Consider the following 17,706-nt stretch of genomic DNA (forward strand, 5'->3'; position numbering starts at 1 on the left):
CACATACACTTCTATAAATATCTAGCCACAAAAGTACTGCTACGCTGCGTAAGTTGAGTAAACGGGAGATACTAGCGGGAAATAGCCAAACAAATATACCGATTCCTTGTTTTGTTGTTAACAAACCTACGTGAGTGAACGATGCGTGGAACACTAAACTAACCACATGGCGGCATAAAAGATCTAGTTATCAAAAATGAATGTCATAAAAGATATGCAAATCCCATAACCATCCATCCATCCATCCATCCATCCATCAAATCTTACTCCCAACTTTCCAAGCTTTTCAACACACAGCCCTCATCCTCTTCACGCGCAACCAACTCTCCAACAACGAATACCTTCTCCCCCTTTCCTTCCAACAGTCCCTTCACAAGTGCCACATCCTCCTTTCCAACAACAATAACCATGCCAATCCCGTTATTAAATGCCCGCCCCATCTCCGAGCCCGTAATTCCCCCAGACTTCTTCAGCCACCTAAACACCGGCGGAAGTGGCCACGACGCAACATCAACAAGCGCTGTCAGATATTTTGGGAGCGCGCGCGGGATATTCTCCACAAGTCCGCCACCGGTAATATGCGCAAGACCCTTAATCGCACCGGGAGCCGCCGCGAGAGCCGCCAGGAGCGGCTTGACGTAGATCCGCGTAGGGGTCAATAGCGCAGCACCGAGCGACGGAGCCGTGGTCTCAAAGGGCGCAGCATCGTGGTACGAGAGGCCCGAGCGCTCGACAACTTTCCGCACCAGAGAGTATCCGTTGGAGTGCGGGCCGCTACTGGCCAGCCCGAGGAGCACGTCGCCGACCTGCATCCGCTCTATGGCCGGCAGGACCGTGCGCTTCGCCGTGTCGATCGCACCCACCGCAGCGCCGACGGCGTCGTAAGCCGTGCCCGCGTATAGCCCGGGCATCTCAGCCGTTTCTCCACCGACCAGTGCGCAGCCGGCATCGACGCAGCCGGCAGCAACGCCGGACACGAACGCGGCGGCCGTGGCGACATCGAGTTTGCCGCAGCTGTAGCAGTCGAGGAAGAAGAGGGGCTCAGCGCCCTGGACAACGAGGTCGTTGACGTTCATGGCCACCAGGTCGATGCCGACGGTGTTGTGCACGCGCATTTCATGGGCGATGGCGAGCTTGGTGCCAACACCGTCGATGGCGCCGATTAGAGTTGGCGAGGAAGGGTGGAAGCCTGAGTTGCAGGTTGAGAGGGAGAAGGTGCCGCCGAAACCGCCAATTATGGCGTCAGTTCCTGGGCGTCGGGTCTGGGCGACGTTGGCTTTGATTTGCTTGACGAGGTCGTTGCCCGCGTCTATGGAGACGCCGGCAGCGGCGTAGGTGAGGGGTTCGGCGTTGGAGGAGGATGTGGATCTAAAGGCGCGGTGTGCGATGTCCTTGCGGTAATGCATCCCTTGGAAGTTGATAGTAGAAATTCCCGTGTAGGCGTCGCTTACTGCATCCTCGAGCGTGGCAGCTGTGGATGTTGCCGCGATAACGCGACCACCGGATGTTTTCAGGTGATTGTTTGTTAGAGTGGTACCTGCGTGGAAAATTAGGGTGTTTGCGGCCGGTGGAGTCAGGGAAATATCCCGGCCCTTCGCGTAGGAACCTGGATATCCCTCTGCGACGGCAATTACAGTGGCGGAAAACTTCGGCTCAATTTTTATCGTCACACCGTCAAGCCAATGCTCAGTACAAGCAATCATCACCTCGGCTAGATCAGTGTCATCACTCAGGAGAGGCAGAAGAGTTTGTGTTTCTGGATCACCGCCACGGACATTGTATTCAAGGACCTTAGGTCCATTCTTGGTCATCATGAGTCCAGTAAATAAAATTCCAACAAATGGGTAACCTAGAGAGCCCAATTAGTTATCTCTCTCGAAGTGCAGATCACGGAAGAAGACCCAAGATCACCTTCTCTCCTCATTCCGTTAATGGTAGGGATAATGACAGTCTTGTCAATCTCATCAAGCACTTCCTTTGATGTAATTCGCGTTGGCGCATAGCAACCCATGCCTCCCGTGTTGGGACCTTGATCTCCGTCGAAGATGCGTTTGTGATCCTGCGCGGGCGGGAGCGACCTGACCGTGTATCCATCGGAGAATGTAAGAATACTGAGCTCGTCTCCCTCAAGGAACTCTTCGATCACAACCTCGTCTCCGGCCTCTCCAAACTGTCGATCAAGCATCATTTCCCTTAGTGCCTTTTGAGCTTCCTCCTTCGACTGGGGGATGATAACCCCTTTTCCAGCAGCAAGGCCACTGGCTTTGATAACGACATCATGATTGACGGAGTCTAGATATCTACTTGCACTTGCGTAATCGCTGAAATTTTCGTAGGCAGCGGTCGGGATGTTGTGGCGTTTCATGAAGTCCTTGGAGAATGTCTTCGAGCCTTCCATGCGTGCAGCAGCCTGGGAAGGGCCAAAACATCTGATTCCAACTGCAAATATTGTTAATTTTCAGTTAAACTGCAGTTCTGGTTTCTCTAATCATAATTTTAATCCTTAAATCTCCCTTCTTCTTCTTCTCCTTTGCATGTTAACTAATCCAGGGGAAGATTGCTGGGGTGACTAACCCGACTGAAAAAATTTCTGTATGCCATCCACCAGCGGAGCCTCAGGGCCTGGAACGACAAGATTGACATTGTTCTTCTGAGAAAACGTTACCAATCCTGCATAGTCATCGGCCTTGATGTCGATGTTGGCTATCTTAGAGTGGCCTGCGGCTGTACCTCCATTTCCAGGCGCGACAAAAACGATATCGACACTTGGTGAATGGCTGAGCTTCCAAGCAAACGCATGCTCTCGACCGCCACTCCCAACAACAAGGACGCGCAGTCTCTCCTGCAGCATATTCGCTTCTCCGCCCTTGGACTAGGAACTCGAGTTAGAAAATCCTCCATTGCGGGTAACATGCGCTGTATGAACTTGAGAAACAGCCAGGACAGAGGCATCGTATATGTGTATAACATAGCATTGGAGCAACGTGAAAGGAACGCCAAAGAGAAACCAAAAATTGGCCCCCTTCAGTGTTGGATTCAAATCATCCTCCCACCAAATGAGGGGCACAGATTGAAAATTGACTATTCAAACCCGGCATGAACTATGTTAAATAAACAACTAAAATAATCCTAACTATTGATTGCCAATATCTGAGTACCAATAGTGACATTGATAGCCTGGTTCTGAACTAATATAAAATAGATCATGGAGAGGGCATTTCGAGTATCGCGGGGTTGGTTGGAGCTATAGAAAAGCACCCAGGGCACAAAACGAACAGGAAGGAAATACAACCAATGTAAAAAAGCAGAAGGCGAAGATATCTCACTTACAATCCGAGGATATAAACACGGGACTATCGGTATGTCAAGGCATCAAAAACCAGTATCTTTCCTTCTTCTGTACTCGTATGTTTTTTTTTTTTTGGTGGTGTTCTGGATTTTTTTGCGCCGGGCCTGGGAAACTTTTCGCCGACGTCAAGGTATTTTGAGCTTATTTTCATGCTTGGTACAACATTCATAGATGTCGCAATGAGACAGCGGTACAAGATAATATTCTAGATAGCTGGAAGGCTCCGTACCGGCGAAATTTAATGCACTTAACACGCACGTTACAAATTTAAGAGGCCTTCTTTACTGTCAAATGTAGCTACCTGGACATTTGTATCTGCTTACCTAACGGCGGCACTCCCCCTGGCGGATCTTCACGTGACTTTATCTGCATCCAGCTGTTTCTTTTTTTTGCACAGAGATTTTTGCCGTTCAACAGCTTCATTCTCTCATTAATTCTCTTCTCGTGGACCTCTGTAAGGTTCAATTGCTGCTTCTCGAGCCTCAAAGGGGCCCCCTCTTCTCCTTCTTCTCCTTCTCCTTCTCCTTCTATCTTGTTCTCTTTCTTTTTCTTTGTTACAACACGTTGGTTCTACGCGTTTTAATTAACTACTCGCACCTCTCCGTTGATGATTTTTGACTACTATTCTCGCCACCTCCTATCTCCGTATTTCTCGTTATCAGACAACCGCTGGAATGCTTAGGAGATCTCTCAAGTCCTCCACACGGCCCATGAGTGGTTTTATCTGCTTATCTTGTCTAGTCGCTGAAGTTGGGCTCCGTGCTCATGCTCTTCCCTCGTTTCGTCGCTCTCTCACTACTGCCCATGTGAGCTCCGAACCAACAAATCCATCTGTAATAGTCAACATAAAATATCCCCCTCCAACGCAGGGAAGTGGGACGATTTCGGTGAGTGGTGCTCCCAGGGTACGGTCGTATCCTATTTTTGGTCTCATTTTCCACTCAACCAGCACAATGCTATCTTCCTTTGGCGCATATTTCCCTACAGGCAAAATTTGGATTATGAGACGCTAATATCAAGTTGGCATTGAAGGCAACCCCGGGAAGCGGTAAAAAACCAAAGAAAAAGGCTCATAAACCGAAGAAAGCCGGAAAAGTTGACAAGGAACAAGCAAACGCGAACCCCTCTCCGGGAAGACATTTGGACAGTAAAGCAGCTGTCAAACCGCAAAAAAAACAGGGGTCGCATGCACCTGCAAAACTACAGTCGAGGACATCTCCTAGTCGACCCAGAAAAGATCGACCTGTTAGTTTATTATAATCCTTGCCCTGGAACCACTCGTTGAAAATTCAAACAGCTTATTTGAATGTAGTCCCTTCATCATGCCCGTCAGGACAATGCGATTTTCCATTCCGCTAAAAATGCTCAGCACCCAAGACACACCAGGCAGCAAATGGAGAATGTCGCTCCACCGAGGTCCCCGCGAAAAAAGCGGGAGAAGCACCCCCAAGCAACAGGTGGCACACAAAGCGGCATTCTGGAGTCGACAAGTTTATCATTAACCCGTATGTGGCCCACTTTCGTTCTCATGGCCGTTTTCATAGCTAAAAAAATCTCCAGCTCTTAGCATTGAGGGTGCACCGGTACCGAGACTCTCGTATGGTTTAGAAAGGGCATTGTTCAAGTAAGCGAATACCGACTTCTCTCCAGAAATATCCTGCTAACAAATTGTTACTATAGCCCTGGTGTTTACCATCTTCAGGACCCGAGGACGCGAGTATACAACTTTGATCCCTATCTGGGATCGATCATGCCCGTCAAGGAATTCGACTTCTCCGCACTCAATGAGTACATAACTTCCTCCCGGGATGACGGGCTGCGCAAGTTGGCCGTTTGCCACGGCAAGAAATACATAGGGTCTTCTTCAAGCATGACATCCGTGCTGTCACATTTCCACTATTTGCTGTCCGCCTGGCGGCCCTTAAACACTAGTTCTCTTTCACAAGGTTTTTCTGACGTAGCAAAGAACTTCACAAAGATTTTGCGGGCGCCGTCCGCAGTCTTTTTACGTTATAAGGATGGTGTCTACGCTATCGATGCGGACAAGGAATATGACAATGCGAACATTCTGATGAACCTGGGCAGGTCGATGGAGAAACTACTTACTATGCCTACGGAAGAGTTCGAGCGATACCGGCGATCGAGTACCGACAAAGTTATGCCTGACACTGTTTCGCCTGAAACTTATCATTACACCACCTGCGGCAACTTCCTTATGAGGGCACAACTAGATGCCTATGACCCCCGGCTTCCAGGAACCGGCATGTTTGACTTGAAGACTCGTGCTGTGGTATCGATCCGGATGAATACGAAGCACTACGATCGTGGGCTTGGGTACCAAATTAAAGGCCGATTTGGGAAATGGGAGTCGTTCGAGCGCGAGTACTTCGACATGATCCGCGCGGCGTTCCTGAAATATTCCCTCCAGGTCCGCGTCGGTCGTATGGATGGCATCTTCGTTGCTTTCCACAACATTGAACGCATCTTTGGCTTCCAATATGTCAGCTTGCCCGAAATGGACCTGGCCCTTCACGGTCAAACGGACACTGCCCTCGGTGACGCGGAGTTTCAACTCAGTGTCTCCCTCTGGGACAAAGTTTTAGCCAAGGCTACAGAAAAATTCCCCAACCAATCGCTACGCTTCCATTTTGAGACCCGTGAGACTCAAATACCCTGCATGTATGTATTTGCCGAGCCCGTGACGGAGGAGCAAATCGAAGAGATTCAAAATCGCAATAAGGCGGAAATCGAGAATGTCCAAAAGAAACTATTATTCCCCGACGAACTCGAGCAGGAAGGTGAAAATGCACTAGAAAAGGAAGGGACATCCCTTCAAGCATCATCATCAGAAACTAGCGCTGAGGATGGTGCATCGGCGTCAGGAATTGCGGATGACGCTCCTGAGAGGGAAATTTCTGGCGGCGAAGCGGCAGCCGACTCCCATACTGGCGATCCCGTGGACCCCTGCACGAAACCAATATTTGCCATGGCCATAACGATCCAAAGCAAGGTAAATGGCAAGCCCGTTGAGCGACCAACTTTTTTCTCTTCCAAAGACAAATGGGATATAGAGTATACATTTACTATGTTCAATAAACCGGATCGCGCGTGGGCAATCTACTCAGCATGCCAGAGACGGAGGGAACTTAGTCTTGCCCTTGACGACGACGAGACCATCGAAGATAACGCGTATCAGATCCAATTGCAAAGGATTAGCCAGGAAGGCAGGGTGTGGCGCAAACGGCAAGATAAGATGGAGGAAGAGACAGGGACTATTGTTCTACAATAGACAATGATGGGTCTGATGGATTCACACATTTTGGGACTAGGAGATGTGACAAAAACAGATACCTTTTTGGGACATTTGGGTGTATTTTCCTTTTGGTCTGTTTCCTTTTGGTATATTCATTCTCCATGTTCCGGCGTTTTCGTATCCGATTTTTCTTATTCTCCAGCCCCCGCTGATGATATATACGGCACATGGTTATATTATCGGGTTTCTTCATTTTACTCAATGGCCCATTTTGAAATGCAACACTCATCATCATCAACAACACTGTACTATACGCATCCGCACCCTCCGCCTGTTACATACATAATGTCCTGTACAACCCATCCGTTCTGGCAAGCATAACGTATAGCTTTTTATCTCATGCTTTTCCTTCTTGGCTTAGATTTCATGGGGGAGTTTAGTGTCAATTATCTCTTGTCCAACATGACTTATTGGCTTTTTGATGTTCGTCATGTTTTGTATTTATAACTAGTGGTTAGTATTTGTTTTTGCTCGAATGTCATTGCTCTTTCATCTCATAATTCCTCAATCCAGACCCAGGACCTTTATATTTTTATTTACCTCCCTCCACTGCTTAGAGCAGCCTTAAAATGTCCTAGGCCCCTGGCCTGGTGAATCAATATCTAGCTAGACCAGAACGTACAGCGTACTAGGCTCCAAGTTCTAACAATGAAAATGTTGCATGCACGGTAATTTTCTCCTGCACTCCCACCTTACTAGTAGACTTTGCAGCTTCAAGCCCACCTTCACTTTCCTTTCACTGACAACAGTAAACAACACAAGCATCATTAGCTCCTCCTAACAGTGGCCCTGCGAACAGCATATTCAGAACGGTCATTTTCATCACCATCACGATCTAGTATACAATTTTTCCATTCAAAACATGAAGACACTCACCACTTTTACTGCCAAACTATAGTTTGCATGAATAAAAAAAAAATAACCCTCTCATCTGAGTTGTTAACAAGTTGCATTATAACATAAGGCTTTCTACTCCATTAACTCTATTCAAACTTGCTAATTATAGCTATGAAGACTTTACATAGGGGGTTGGTGAGATACTGTATACATTGGTTCTCATAACTTTTGTATAACTATATAATTATCACATAAAAGAAAGTTGTCTCACTCAGCATGATTTGCTCTTGATACTAACAAGCGTGATATATATCTCCTGCTAGCTTCTCAGTCTTAAAAGTGAACATATCGATGTGGTGCGACACATCTGACCTGTTTGAAGTAATATAGATGAGACAACGTTGTTGCTGACTCCCAGGCAAGTGAAGACACACACAAAAGACACAATCTTCTAGCATGGGGGTTGATTGCTATGCTATCACAGAACATTGCATGATCTGTGACTTCAACTCTGGGAGGCAATACATTGAGATGCATTGCAGACAATACTCCACGGATGTGTAGATTCGTACTAGGAAAACCAACAAACGGGGGATATTGATCTTTTTCAACCTTTAGACAGTTCTCAGCGAGAATGGGAAGGAATTGGCCGATAGTTCGTAATCACCTACGAAAGCCAGCTTTACAGACAAGCCGAATATCCCAGGAAGAATCCTTTCATGGTTTGTCTCCCAAGACCTGGTCAATATTTTCCTGCTATCCCAGGATGCTAGCACTGCAGTGTACAGCTTGCGAGCACCTCCTTCTCTGCTCTTCCTGATCCCCACCACAGTGGTTCTTCAACAAAAGAAACAGACTAGGAGAATTTCGGCGGGTTGATGTCATCCTTGTGCTTCCCACAACGAAGGAGGGATAAGCCAATTGATGGCTATTCGCGACCAATGGATTGATCGCTGACATTCCTCGTCAGATCAGAGCTCTGGATGGAGAGATCAACCAAAACAACCGAACATCATTCCATTGCACTTCGTACAGACGTACTCATTGGCCAGTTCGACTCTACGGGGACTCTTCTAGCCTTAAACCCTCGCTAAATGCTCGCTTATCGTTTCGTCATCCGCAGTTTCAAAGAGCAAGGCAGCAAGGATGAAACCCGCCTGGAGGCTGACGTCTATCAAAAGAAAAGAAAAAAGATGAAAAATGAAAAAACGGATGAAAAAGAAAAAGAAATATTCAATCGCCAAAGAGTACTCCGTAATTGCCCTCCTCAATGGTCGCCAGCGGCGCCATTCCGGGCCATCGTCTCATCCTTGTGCCTGGCAATTGGACGGAGCTTCCTCCAAATATTCCGCGACAGAGCTCCAAGAGATCAACAGAAATTCTTCCGTGCTCCTCGGCGATGATGACGTGCCGGAATGTCGCAGCCCGGCAAGGCAACTGGCATTGGCATTGGCACTGCGAGGCGAGTGAGTGTGAGCACGCCACACGAGCCTTGCCAGACCGCCAGCCAACCCTTGCTCCATAGTCTGTTTTTCGCAATATTTTTTTTTCCTGGTTTCGTTTTGTTTTTGACTTTGAAAATCTGGATCAACCCCACACAAAGCCTCCCTCCTCGCTTTTCAGCTCTTAAAAAAAAGGGTGGTTGAGCTACTACGTGGGCCTGCGCCACGTCCAAGGGCATTTAATATTCCGCAGCGATTTTGGTACTAGTAGTTTCCAAATACGGTTTTTGATCCTTCTTCTGCTCCACAAAATCTGACAGGATGCAGGCGAGAATTCCAAGTTTTCTGATGCATATGCGTGCATGCATGCGCTGCATGCTGGGAACGCTCGTCTTCATTTTTGCATCAACGCGGATCCAACGGTGTGCTGCCGCATGAAGCCGGAGACATACGCGGGACTATCACAATTATGCGGGATGACGAGCAGCACGGGAAATGCATTCACTTATCCCCATGATTGTTGATATTGCAACTTTCCCCGGTCGGCGAAGATGGAGAATTTAGCATTTGCCACAGTGTTGATGATGTTGGATTTAGCAGTCGAACTCCTGTGGCTTGCTTGCGACGGAGACCGGAGGATTATCCTCAAGTTCAGGGGTTGATGGTGGAGGAAATGGGGAGAATGATATTTGACACCCGAATGTAGACTCAGCCAATCGCCAGCCACTGTTTTTGTGCTGTAAGCCAGGTAGAAATAAAAGCGTAAAGACCATACAAAAATACTGGTGCTTTCAGCGCCAAGTATCAGCCATGCATGCTCTGCTCGTTAACTCAAAGAGTTTGCAAGTTACAGAGAAGCTCCGCTGCTACATGGCATTTCTATATAAAATACGGTTTTGGCGATCCTACTGTTGGCTGGCACTCTCTGAGGAATAGAGAGAATTTAAATGATATAAGGAGCTACGTGTCTCCACAGAAATGAGATGAAGCGAAGCCCAGGCACAGATGGGCCTCCCACAATGTTCCATTCGAGGGTCTCAGGTATTATTCTCAGGCGCTCAGAAGCACTCTCCCGTATCTCTATTTCCCCCAAGAGAGCTCCAGCGGTGCAGAGTAGAACTCCAACAAGACGTCTTTGACGCAGTCTGAAACAAGGCATGGAAGTTTAGCCACCATGCCTATTTTGAGAAAAAGCTAAAGTATCTGCCAGCTGCGAACCTTGGTAGGAATCTGGAGAAACATCACGTCACAATTACCAGTGCTCCAGAGCCGGGCCAGCCATGTTGCAACGTAGCGAGGGCAGCTTGTTGTTGCTGACGTTGAGGGGAAGGAATCAGGCCGCAACTTACACGAAAGCTTGCCCGTGCGGACGGCGTACCTGAAGGGGGAAGGAGGAGGAGGAGGAGGAGGAGGAGAAGTTAATACCAGCTTTGAGTATACTTGTAGACATCATGGTAGGATGTTGCCATGTGTGTGGCCAGAGAGACAAAATGGGGCCAAAGTTCGTCGTACCAGCGGCTTGGTGAAGAGGGCACTGTCGCTACCATTGCAATCCAAAGGCCATCGATCAATCAGCGACGGATCTGCACCTGTACTTGGCCAGCAGCTGTTGCCATGTGTTTCGTTCCTTGGGGAGCAGGCGATCTGGGGACAACTGTGCGACCTCTCGGCTCCGCGTAGAATCTTCTCCAGACATCGGCGTTGCTGTTGTTGTCGTCGTCGTTGTCGTCGTTGTCGTCGGCACTGATACAGTAGCACAGGCTAACTAACTCCTGCCCTGCTGGGTTAGCCGGGTTACGTAGGTAGAGCCTCCTCTGGCTGGCTTACATCTGGCCGACATCTGGCCTGCATTTCCTCGCTTCTTGATCTCGATCTCGATCTTGTCCTGTCCTTGTTCTGTCTCCACCTCCGTTGTCTTGTCTTCCTCGTCTTTCCCCTCTTCTTCCTCGTCTGCTTCCTCTCCCTCCGTCTCTCCTCTTCCACGAACCATTGACAGAGTGCCGCTTGATGTGCACTGACACGACATCCCGCAGCCACCTCATCCATCTTGCTCTCCACCCACGGCCCTCCAGTCTGCGGTGTTACTGGACGCCATTCGATCAGTGACAGGCCGCTTCTTCCAGCATGGCAGCTCAGCCAGCCCAGTTGCTGTTGATCGGTTGATCTGGACGAGCTAGCAGTAATAGTGCGGTTCGATGATTCGTTCTCCTGGCAATCGCTGATCCAGAACCTCGAAGGCTGAAGGGCTTGGGAGCACTGGTTCCACCGGTTTCTGCTCTATCAATTTTTGTGTCCTGTATCTATCGCCAACCTCCAATCAGTGATCCCCTTTAGCTGCACCTGTCCTCCTGCTTTCCCTCAATCTGGATCTCCCCGTGGTTCCGTTATCTTGGGTTTCCCTTAGCTTGGGCAGTGACTGCCCTTAACTCCCACACTACGCACACCATGGCGGAGAGATCTGATAATCATAACCATCAGAAATCTCGGCGGAGAAAGAGTTGGAGTGGATTATTGGACTCCGCCTTTACTGGTCCAGCCAGAGACCCTCACGGGCACGATCGATCTGTTTCCGATGGCTTTTATGCGACAACACACCGCTCGGGTTCGCGTCCGCTAAGGGCTCACCACAGGCAGCCAAAGAGCAGTGGACGGCCCTACAGCAGCGGCTCCCTGATTGCCACGGTAAGTTGCATTAATTTCCCAATTCGCCACAAAAAAAAATCCTTCGTCCCCTCTCTCAAACACGAATTCTTCGTCTTCCATCCATCCAACCTTGTGTATGAAACTACATACGTTGGATGTCTCCCGTAATGGGCACCCCGTTCCACCAATTATGGTTTTGGCTCCTCTAGTTATCGCTCTCAGTCCCTAATCTCTTTTGCGTCCTTTGACAGGAATACCTCGCCTCCCCGTCCACAGATGAGCTCTCGAATACGCGGTCGAAATCCTCTCAGAAATCCATGCGAAAATCCGTGTTTGGGTCCTTGCGCTCGCTGGGCTCAATTGATGATGACCAGCGCTCGACAAGAGCCCGTTCCAAAGCGTCCTCTGGTGATGAGGAAGACGTTGCCGCAAGCCTGGCCACCCTGAAATCCCTCTTAGGAAACCAAACCTTACATCATGGCGAAGTCCAAACAACAGGCGGCATGTGGCGGAAGAAGAGCCAGTACCTGGTGCTGACGGATACTCATTTGGTGCGGTTCAAAAGCCAGTCAAAAGCGGCAGAGCTTTTCCCCTCCATCCCGGCCTCATGGGGTCGAAATTCTCTGGTTTTGACTTCCACGAATCGGCAATCAATGGTCTCTATTGCCTCCTTTCAGGACCCGCAGTTGGCTACTTATGCGGACCTTGCCGCGGGGATACCATTGAACTCTATAGTGGCAGTCTACAAGCTCGATGATGGACGACCTTACTTTTCAATTGAGGTCTGCCATATGGACGAGCGATCCCCCAAACCCTTGTCTTTCCAGCTACAATTTAACGACCCGGAGGAATCTGGATTATGGCTAGCAGGTATCCGTGCGGCAGCTGAGCAAGCCCGAGCTATTGACCCGCCGATGTTTGATCAAAAGTCCGTAGAATACGTTGCGAGGGCTCTCGAACTTGAACGAGACTATGACCCGGATTGTTTCCGAATGTACAAGGTCGTGCAACGCGTGGCGACCAAGTCTGGTGGTAGATCATCGAATGATGACTTCGCGAAGCTGACTTCGAATGTTTGTTATCTGGCTATCGGCGTCCATAAAATCCACTTAATACCACTGCCGAAGTCGTCCAATCGGGGTTCCGTCACATCTATAACTGAGTTGGATATGAACATGTCATTTGGGTTTATGACGTTGACGTCCGTGTCGATACAGGGAGGCGATGACGCTTTCCAACTGGTATTCCGGTATGGTCTTCATTTTCATTGCCATTTATTTCTTTGTTTCTTTATTTATTAGCCAATTTCGTGGGTTGGGCTGGTCCTGTGTTTTATAGTCTCTCTCTTACTAGCTTCCGCTAACATGTTCGTAGTGCACCCCTCTGCCATCCCTTCGGTTTGTACCTTTCATCATCATTCTCAAGCGAAATCGCTATTCTAATGCGGCAGAGGGTGGAATGGCTTAGGCCGGAATGGCTGCAACAACCATTTGGCTTCAATGTCCCTCAGCATGTAGAAGATCAAGTCGCTCCATTAATGTACGTGGATCAAGATCATGGTGGATTCGATCGTACTCTTACAGCTTACTGCGCCGCCTACGATGTCGACACCTCAAATATCCGTTATACAATTGATTACGCCTGTGATGACGCTCCATGTTTTCGTTTACTGCACCCCGCGAGCGGTAAGGATCGGCGCAGGTATTCCGCCCTAGAACTTTTAGCTGTTATGCGCTCGCTACGATATAATGAATCCTTCGTTACGATCTCGTTTATGGATATCAATTTAGATGTTCTTCATAGTTTGCGCGACCCCTGTGGAATTGATATCGATGCTGCAACGACCCGTTCCAACCTCGCTATTCGACTTCCTGGTCAAGAGAATATGTCGATCCTGTCTCAGGAAATTCGCGCCTTGTGTCTGAAGAATAAACGCCTTCGGAAGCTGGATTTCTCGTTCTGTCTGACCAGACAGCCGGCTACGAACAGAGGGGCGCTTGACCCGGGCTGCGGAATTCCGGAAGCAATATTTCCCCTTTGCCGACGCCAGCTAACGAACGTGGATTGGGTCGTATTGAATGGAATCAAACTGGGCGACTCGGATCTGGATTATTTGGTTGATGCTGCATCACAGAAATCCTCTCACCTTCGAGCCCTTGAGGTCAGTCATTGCGGTATATCAATCCATGACCTTGACCTGATCCTTTCGACAATAACCGCTCAGGATAATACTTTAGAATCTGTTGATATCTCCGGTGTTCAGGGAAGACTAAGCCCTGAACTATTTCAACAGCAAATAGGCTATTTTGCACATATCCGAAAGATAAACCTTTCACACATCTCAAGGACCACAGGACCGGAGCCGCTTATTGCTCCAGAAACACTACTGAACTGGCGACTGGAGGAGTTGTCCCTGAGTCACACAGCGGTTAATGAACAAACTGTGGACTCGGTCGCGGCATACCTAGCAAGCCCTAGATCCAGCACACTTCGAAATCTGAGACTCGATCAATGTGGCCTGACCGGAAGAGATGTCGCGGTATTTCTCCATTCTATGACGAATGATTCGGGGAAGCCACGAAACATCCATCTCCACGTCAGTGAAAATCGCCTTCATGTCGAGTACTCTCTGCTAGTTGACGCGATTGCGAATGATAAAACCCCAACTCATCTGACGATGAGAATGATGGAATTTCAAAAAGAAGACCACTTCCGGCGATTACTTGATGCCGTGAGGAAAAATACGACATTAAAGTATCTTGATATTTCGAAGGCGTCCTTGCCATATGACGCTGGCCCGGAAACGTGCAAGGCACTCCGACTCATGTTTGAGGAAAATAACTCGATCGAGGAATTAGATATCAGCGGTGAATACGCGCACCTGGACGTTGCTCGGTTTGGTATTGGTCTAAACCAGGCCTTGACTGGTCTGAAGAAAAATACTTCGCTGAGGGTATTGAAGATTGAACATCAAAGACTGGGGCTGCAAGGGGCCAATACACTTGCGTCTGTGCTGGAAGAAAATGGAACCCTTTTCGAAGTTTACTGCGACAATAATGAAATCAATCTCCAGTCCTTTACAGTACTAGTTAACGGCCTGCAAAAAAACAAGAAGCTTCTACATCTTCCCTCAATGGTAAGGGACAGAGAGCAGTGTCTGGAGCGAGTTCGCCGTGAAATCGAATCCGTGAGCCAGAATTCCTCAAACACCGGAGGGTCCAAAACAACTACCATACGCAAGACCCTCCAGGCGGCTGTTTCTGGTGGAGCTACAAGCTCGGGGAACAAGTTAGTTAAACCAGCACCGGCATCGGTACAACAGGGGAATCCTCATACAACCACATTCTCCTCGCCATTAGCCTCTTCTGCCCCCATACTAGCCAGTACAACCACCCACCCGCATGCCCTACGGCACGATGTGCAAGCGGTGCTTCAATCGCTAGGCCAGAAATGGGATATTGAAGTCCAACGCCTTCAACGGTATCTGGTACGAAATTACAATCTGGCCCATGGCCTCGTCGATGAATACGGTAATGGCGCCGATGACGATGCGAGCGATGGCCGGCCAACTACGGCTGCCAGTCTCGGTACATTTCTCAACCAGCTCTCGTCTGAACAGACCAATCCAAACCAACCCGACGGGACATATAATGAAGAGCACTACAGCAGCCCTGAGAACAACGACCACAACGAAAACCTTACCATCCAAATCACCAAGACTAAAGCGAAATCGTCCACATCCGATGCCTCTCGTACCCACTCTTCACGCCCGCCCTTACTCAAATACCATACCTCTAGTGGCCTACAAACGTCTTCCACAAATCGCTCCGTCCCGACCCCTTCTCTCCCACACCTGGCTACCCCAGGAACTGCAAATAATAACAGCATCCGCACGACTAAGAGTAATAGTAATCTAAGCGGTAGAGCAACCACAAGCACACCCACCAACACGGGTACCCGGCTATCCGACACCACTTCCTCGTTTCGCGGGTTGCTCATGGCGCGGTCCATGGAGCGACGCGAGCAGAAGAAGGATAGGGGCCCTCTATTAACCCTCAGCCAGCCGCCCAGGCTTGATTGGAGGCTACCTGATTTGGAAGCATGAAAAAACAAATTTTTTTCAATGCTATATATTTTGACGCTTTTATTCGCATTTCTTTCTCGCTCGAATGATTGTGCTTCTTCTTTTATACCTTTTCCGTTCTCGTTTGTCTTCTTATCTCTGCTATTAGCGATTAATTTCTTTCTGAGGCCGGTTCTCCCAGGCGAGCGTGTCTAAGTCTGATATCCTTTCTACCTTTGTTCATCTGCCTATTTATTTTGTTTCCCCCCTTTTTTTTGCCTTTACATTTCCTCATTTTGCTCGCTTTATGTACAGGGGTTCTTTTATTGATATTTTTTTTCATCTCCTAGGTTCAAAAGGGGGGCTACCTGCATTTTATTTGACTTGTTTTCTATTATCTTGCTTTCTCTCGCCACATTCCACTCCCCCGTCGTCATATTATATACATACCACGCTATATACCTTATATATACTCTCCTTTTTTTTCCTGTTCGCTGTTGGGCGTCTTCTTTCTCTCTCTGTCTGAACATGTTTCCCCTTTTCCAATTTCTCTTTTGAAAACCGTCCAGCAATAATTATTTGCGAATGAACGTCCAGAATCATTCGCCGAAACCTTCGCCTAGCTTAGCTGGTAGGGCGAAGGCGAAACCAAGTCGGAAGATGGGGGTGGGACGGAACCCCATCAACTGATCGGATTTTTTTTTTTTTTTTTTTTTTTTGATTGTTGATTTTGCTGATTGGTAGCGGCGTAAGTAAATAAAGGCCTTCAATTAAAAAGAAGGCAGAGATCAACATCGACTTTGGCAGTTCTGATCTGATCTGATCCGATGGGATACTACTACTTACTATATATAAAACTAATGAACTGAAACAAACGCTTCCTTACTTTTCCTTACTTTTCCTTACCTTGCCTGCCTGCCTGCGTCGTTCGCGTATCCTCCCTTTTCCTTAATTGCAAATAGCAGAAGACCGATCTATGACTTGCGCGGTTGCACATTCAAGTTCCCCTCTACATAATAAATATAATACAATGCACAATGCAACCATAACCCCCCTCCTTTCCCTACCTAACCTTCCCCATTCGCAACCGCCAACTAACTCCAAACTAAACCCAAACCCCAGCCGACGGCCAGCTGATTGATCCACAACGCGCGACGGCGCTGGAAACTAAGCCAAACAAGCACTCAAGCGCTGTTTCTATATCTATATCTATATCTAAATCTAAATCTAAACTTAAGTATACGGAGATCCCAACCCAGCGATCCGGGTATTCCCATCGACGGGGGCCACGGGGTCCCCCTTAATATATCTAAGATAGATTAGATATAGATGTACCAGGTACTGCCAGACAATCGTGATTGATCTCAAGCACAAGTTAGTCATAAAAAGTAAGATATGCGCCAGACATCCAGACGTCCAGACATCAATTAATCAACCCATTTCCCCCGTCTGGTCTGAAGAGGGTGTTTTTCTCATTTCTTCATCATCTCCTTCCCGGCCCGGCCTGCATTCAACGGGGCGTGCCCCCTCTCTCTACACGTACTGTATATTGTGCACGTACGATCCAACGATTCAACCCAACCCATTTCGCCTCCTCGGAGGAGTCGCTGATGATATGGTCTAAATCAGGAAAGGAGTGACGTATATTACATAACATATGTATATAACTAACTAACTAATAATCTCCCTATAGGAAATCCAGTCTATGAAAAAGACTATATATATCTATATACATAGGTATAAAGCGAAACAGGCAGCGAATCGAAACAAGAGGAGGATTTGCCGTAGAAATTAGAAATGTTTATTGTAGTTATAACGGATGTGAAGATAAACAGTGAGTGATGCCGGAGAAAAAAATCAGGGGTAAATAAATCAAAAGGGGGGTGCTTTTTTTGTATAAAAAAACAACTCCGAATATCAACACCACGCACAAGACAAGACACGAGGCAAGGCGTGATTGAGGAGAAATGATAAGAACAGTAACTGCCTGCTCCTGCTCCTGACAAGAATCAGATTAAGATCAGATATAATATATTATTATTATTATATTTATATATTT

At 48.0% G+C, this 17,706-nt stretch overlaps 4 protein-coding genes across 4 annotated transcripts; 2 read left to right on the forward strand and 2 right to left on the reverse strand.

Moving 5' to 3' along the window:
• Nucleotides 1-222: 222 nt before the first annotated feature.
• HCBG_08070 (phosphoribosylformylglycinamidine cyclo-ligase) lies at nt 223-2,851 on the reverse strand (the record flags this gene model as incomplete). The annotated part of the gene is made up of 3 exons (XM_045435119.1): nt 223-1,849; nt 1,912-2,439; nt 2,575-2,851. 3 exons carry the CDS (start codon nt 2,849-2,851, stop codon nt 264-266), a joined length of 2,391 nt encoding a protein of 796 aa, XP_045284425.1.
• A 1,172-nt stretch (nt 2,852-4,023) lies between these two features.
• On the forward strand, nt 4,024-6,858 carry HCBG_08071 (mitochondrial membrane protein Pet127; the record flags this gene model as incomplete). The annotated part of the gene is made up of 5 exons (XM_045435120.1): nt 4,024-4,236; nt 4,370-4,594; nt 4,662-4,854; nt 4,910-4,973; nt 5,030-6,858. 5 exons carry the CDS (start codon nt 4,024-4,026, stop codon nt 6,636-6,638), a joined length of 2,304 nt encoding a protein of 767 aa, XP_045284426.1.
• Nucleotides 6,859-10,512: 3,654 nt separating this feature from the next.
• HCBG_08072 (uncharacterized protein) lies at nt 10,513-10,967 on the reverse strand (the record flags this gene model as incomplete). Its single annotated transcript, XM_045435121.1, has 2 exons — nt 10,513-10,706; nt 10,769-10,967. 2 exons carry the CDS (start codon nt 10,965-10,967, stop codon nt 10,513-10,515), a joined length of 393 nt encoding a protein of 130 aa, XP_045284427.1.
• Nucleotides 10,968-11,386: 419 nt separating this feature from the next.
• Nucleotides 11,387-15,689, forward strand: HCBG_08073 (leucine rich repeat domain-containing protein; the record flags this gene model as incomplete). Its single annotated transcript, XM_045435122.1, has 3 exons — nt 11,387-11,623; nt 11,836-12,833; nt 12,959-15,689. 3 exons carry the CDS (start codon nt 11,387-11,389, stop codon nt 15,687-15,689), a joined length of 3,966 nt encoding a protein of 1,321 aa, XP_045284428.1.
• Between the last annotated feature and the right edge of the window lie 2,017 nt (nt 15,690-17,706).

Source organism: Histoplasma capsulatum (genome assembly GCF_000150115.1).
Source record: "Histoplasma capsulatum G186AR genomic scaffold supercont2.13, whole genome shotgun sequence".
Taxonomy (NCBI): domain Eukaryota; kingdom Fungi; phylum Ascomycota; class Eurotiomycetes; order Onygenales; family Ajellomycetaceae; genus Histoplasma; species Histoplasma capsulatum.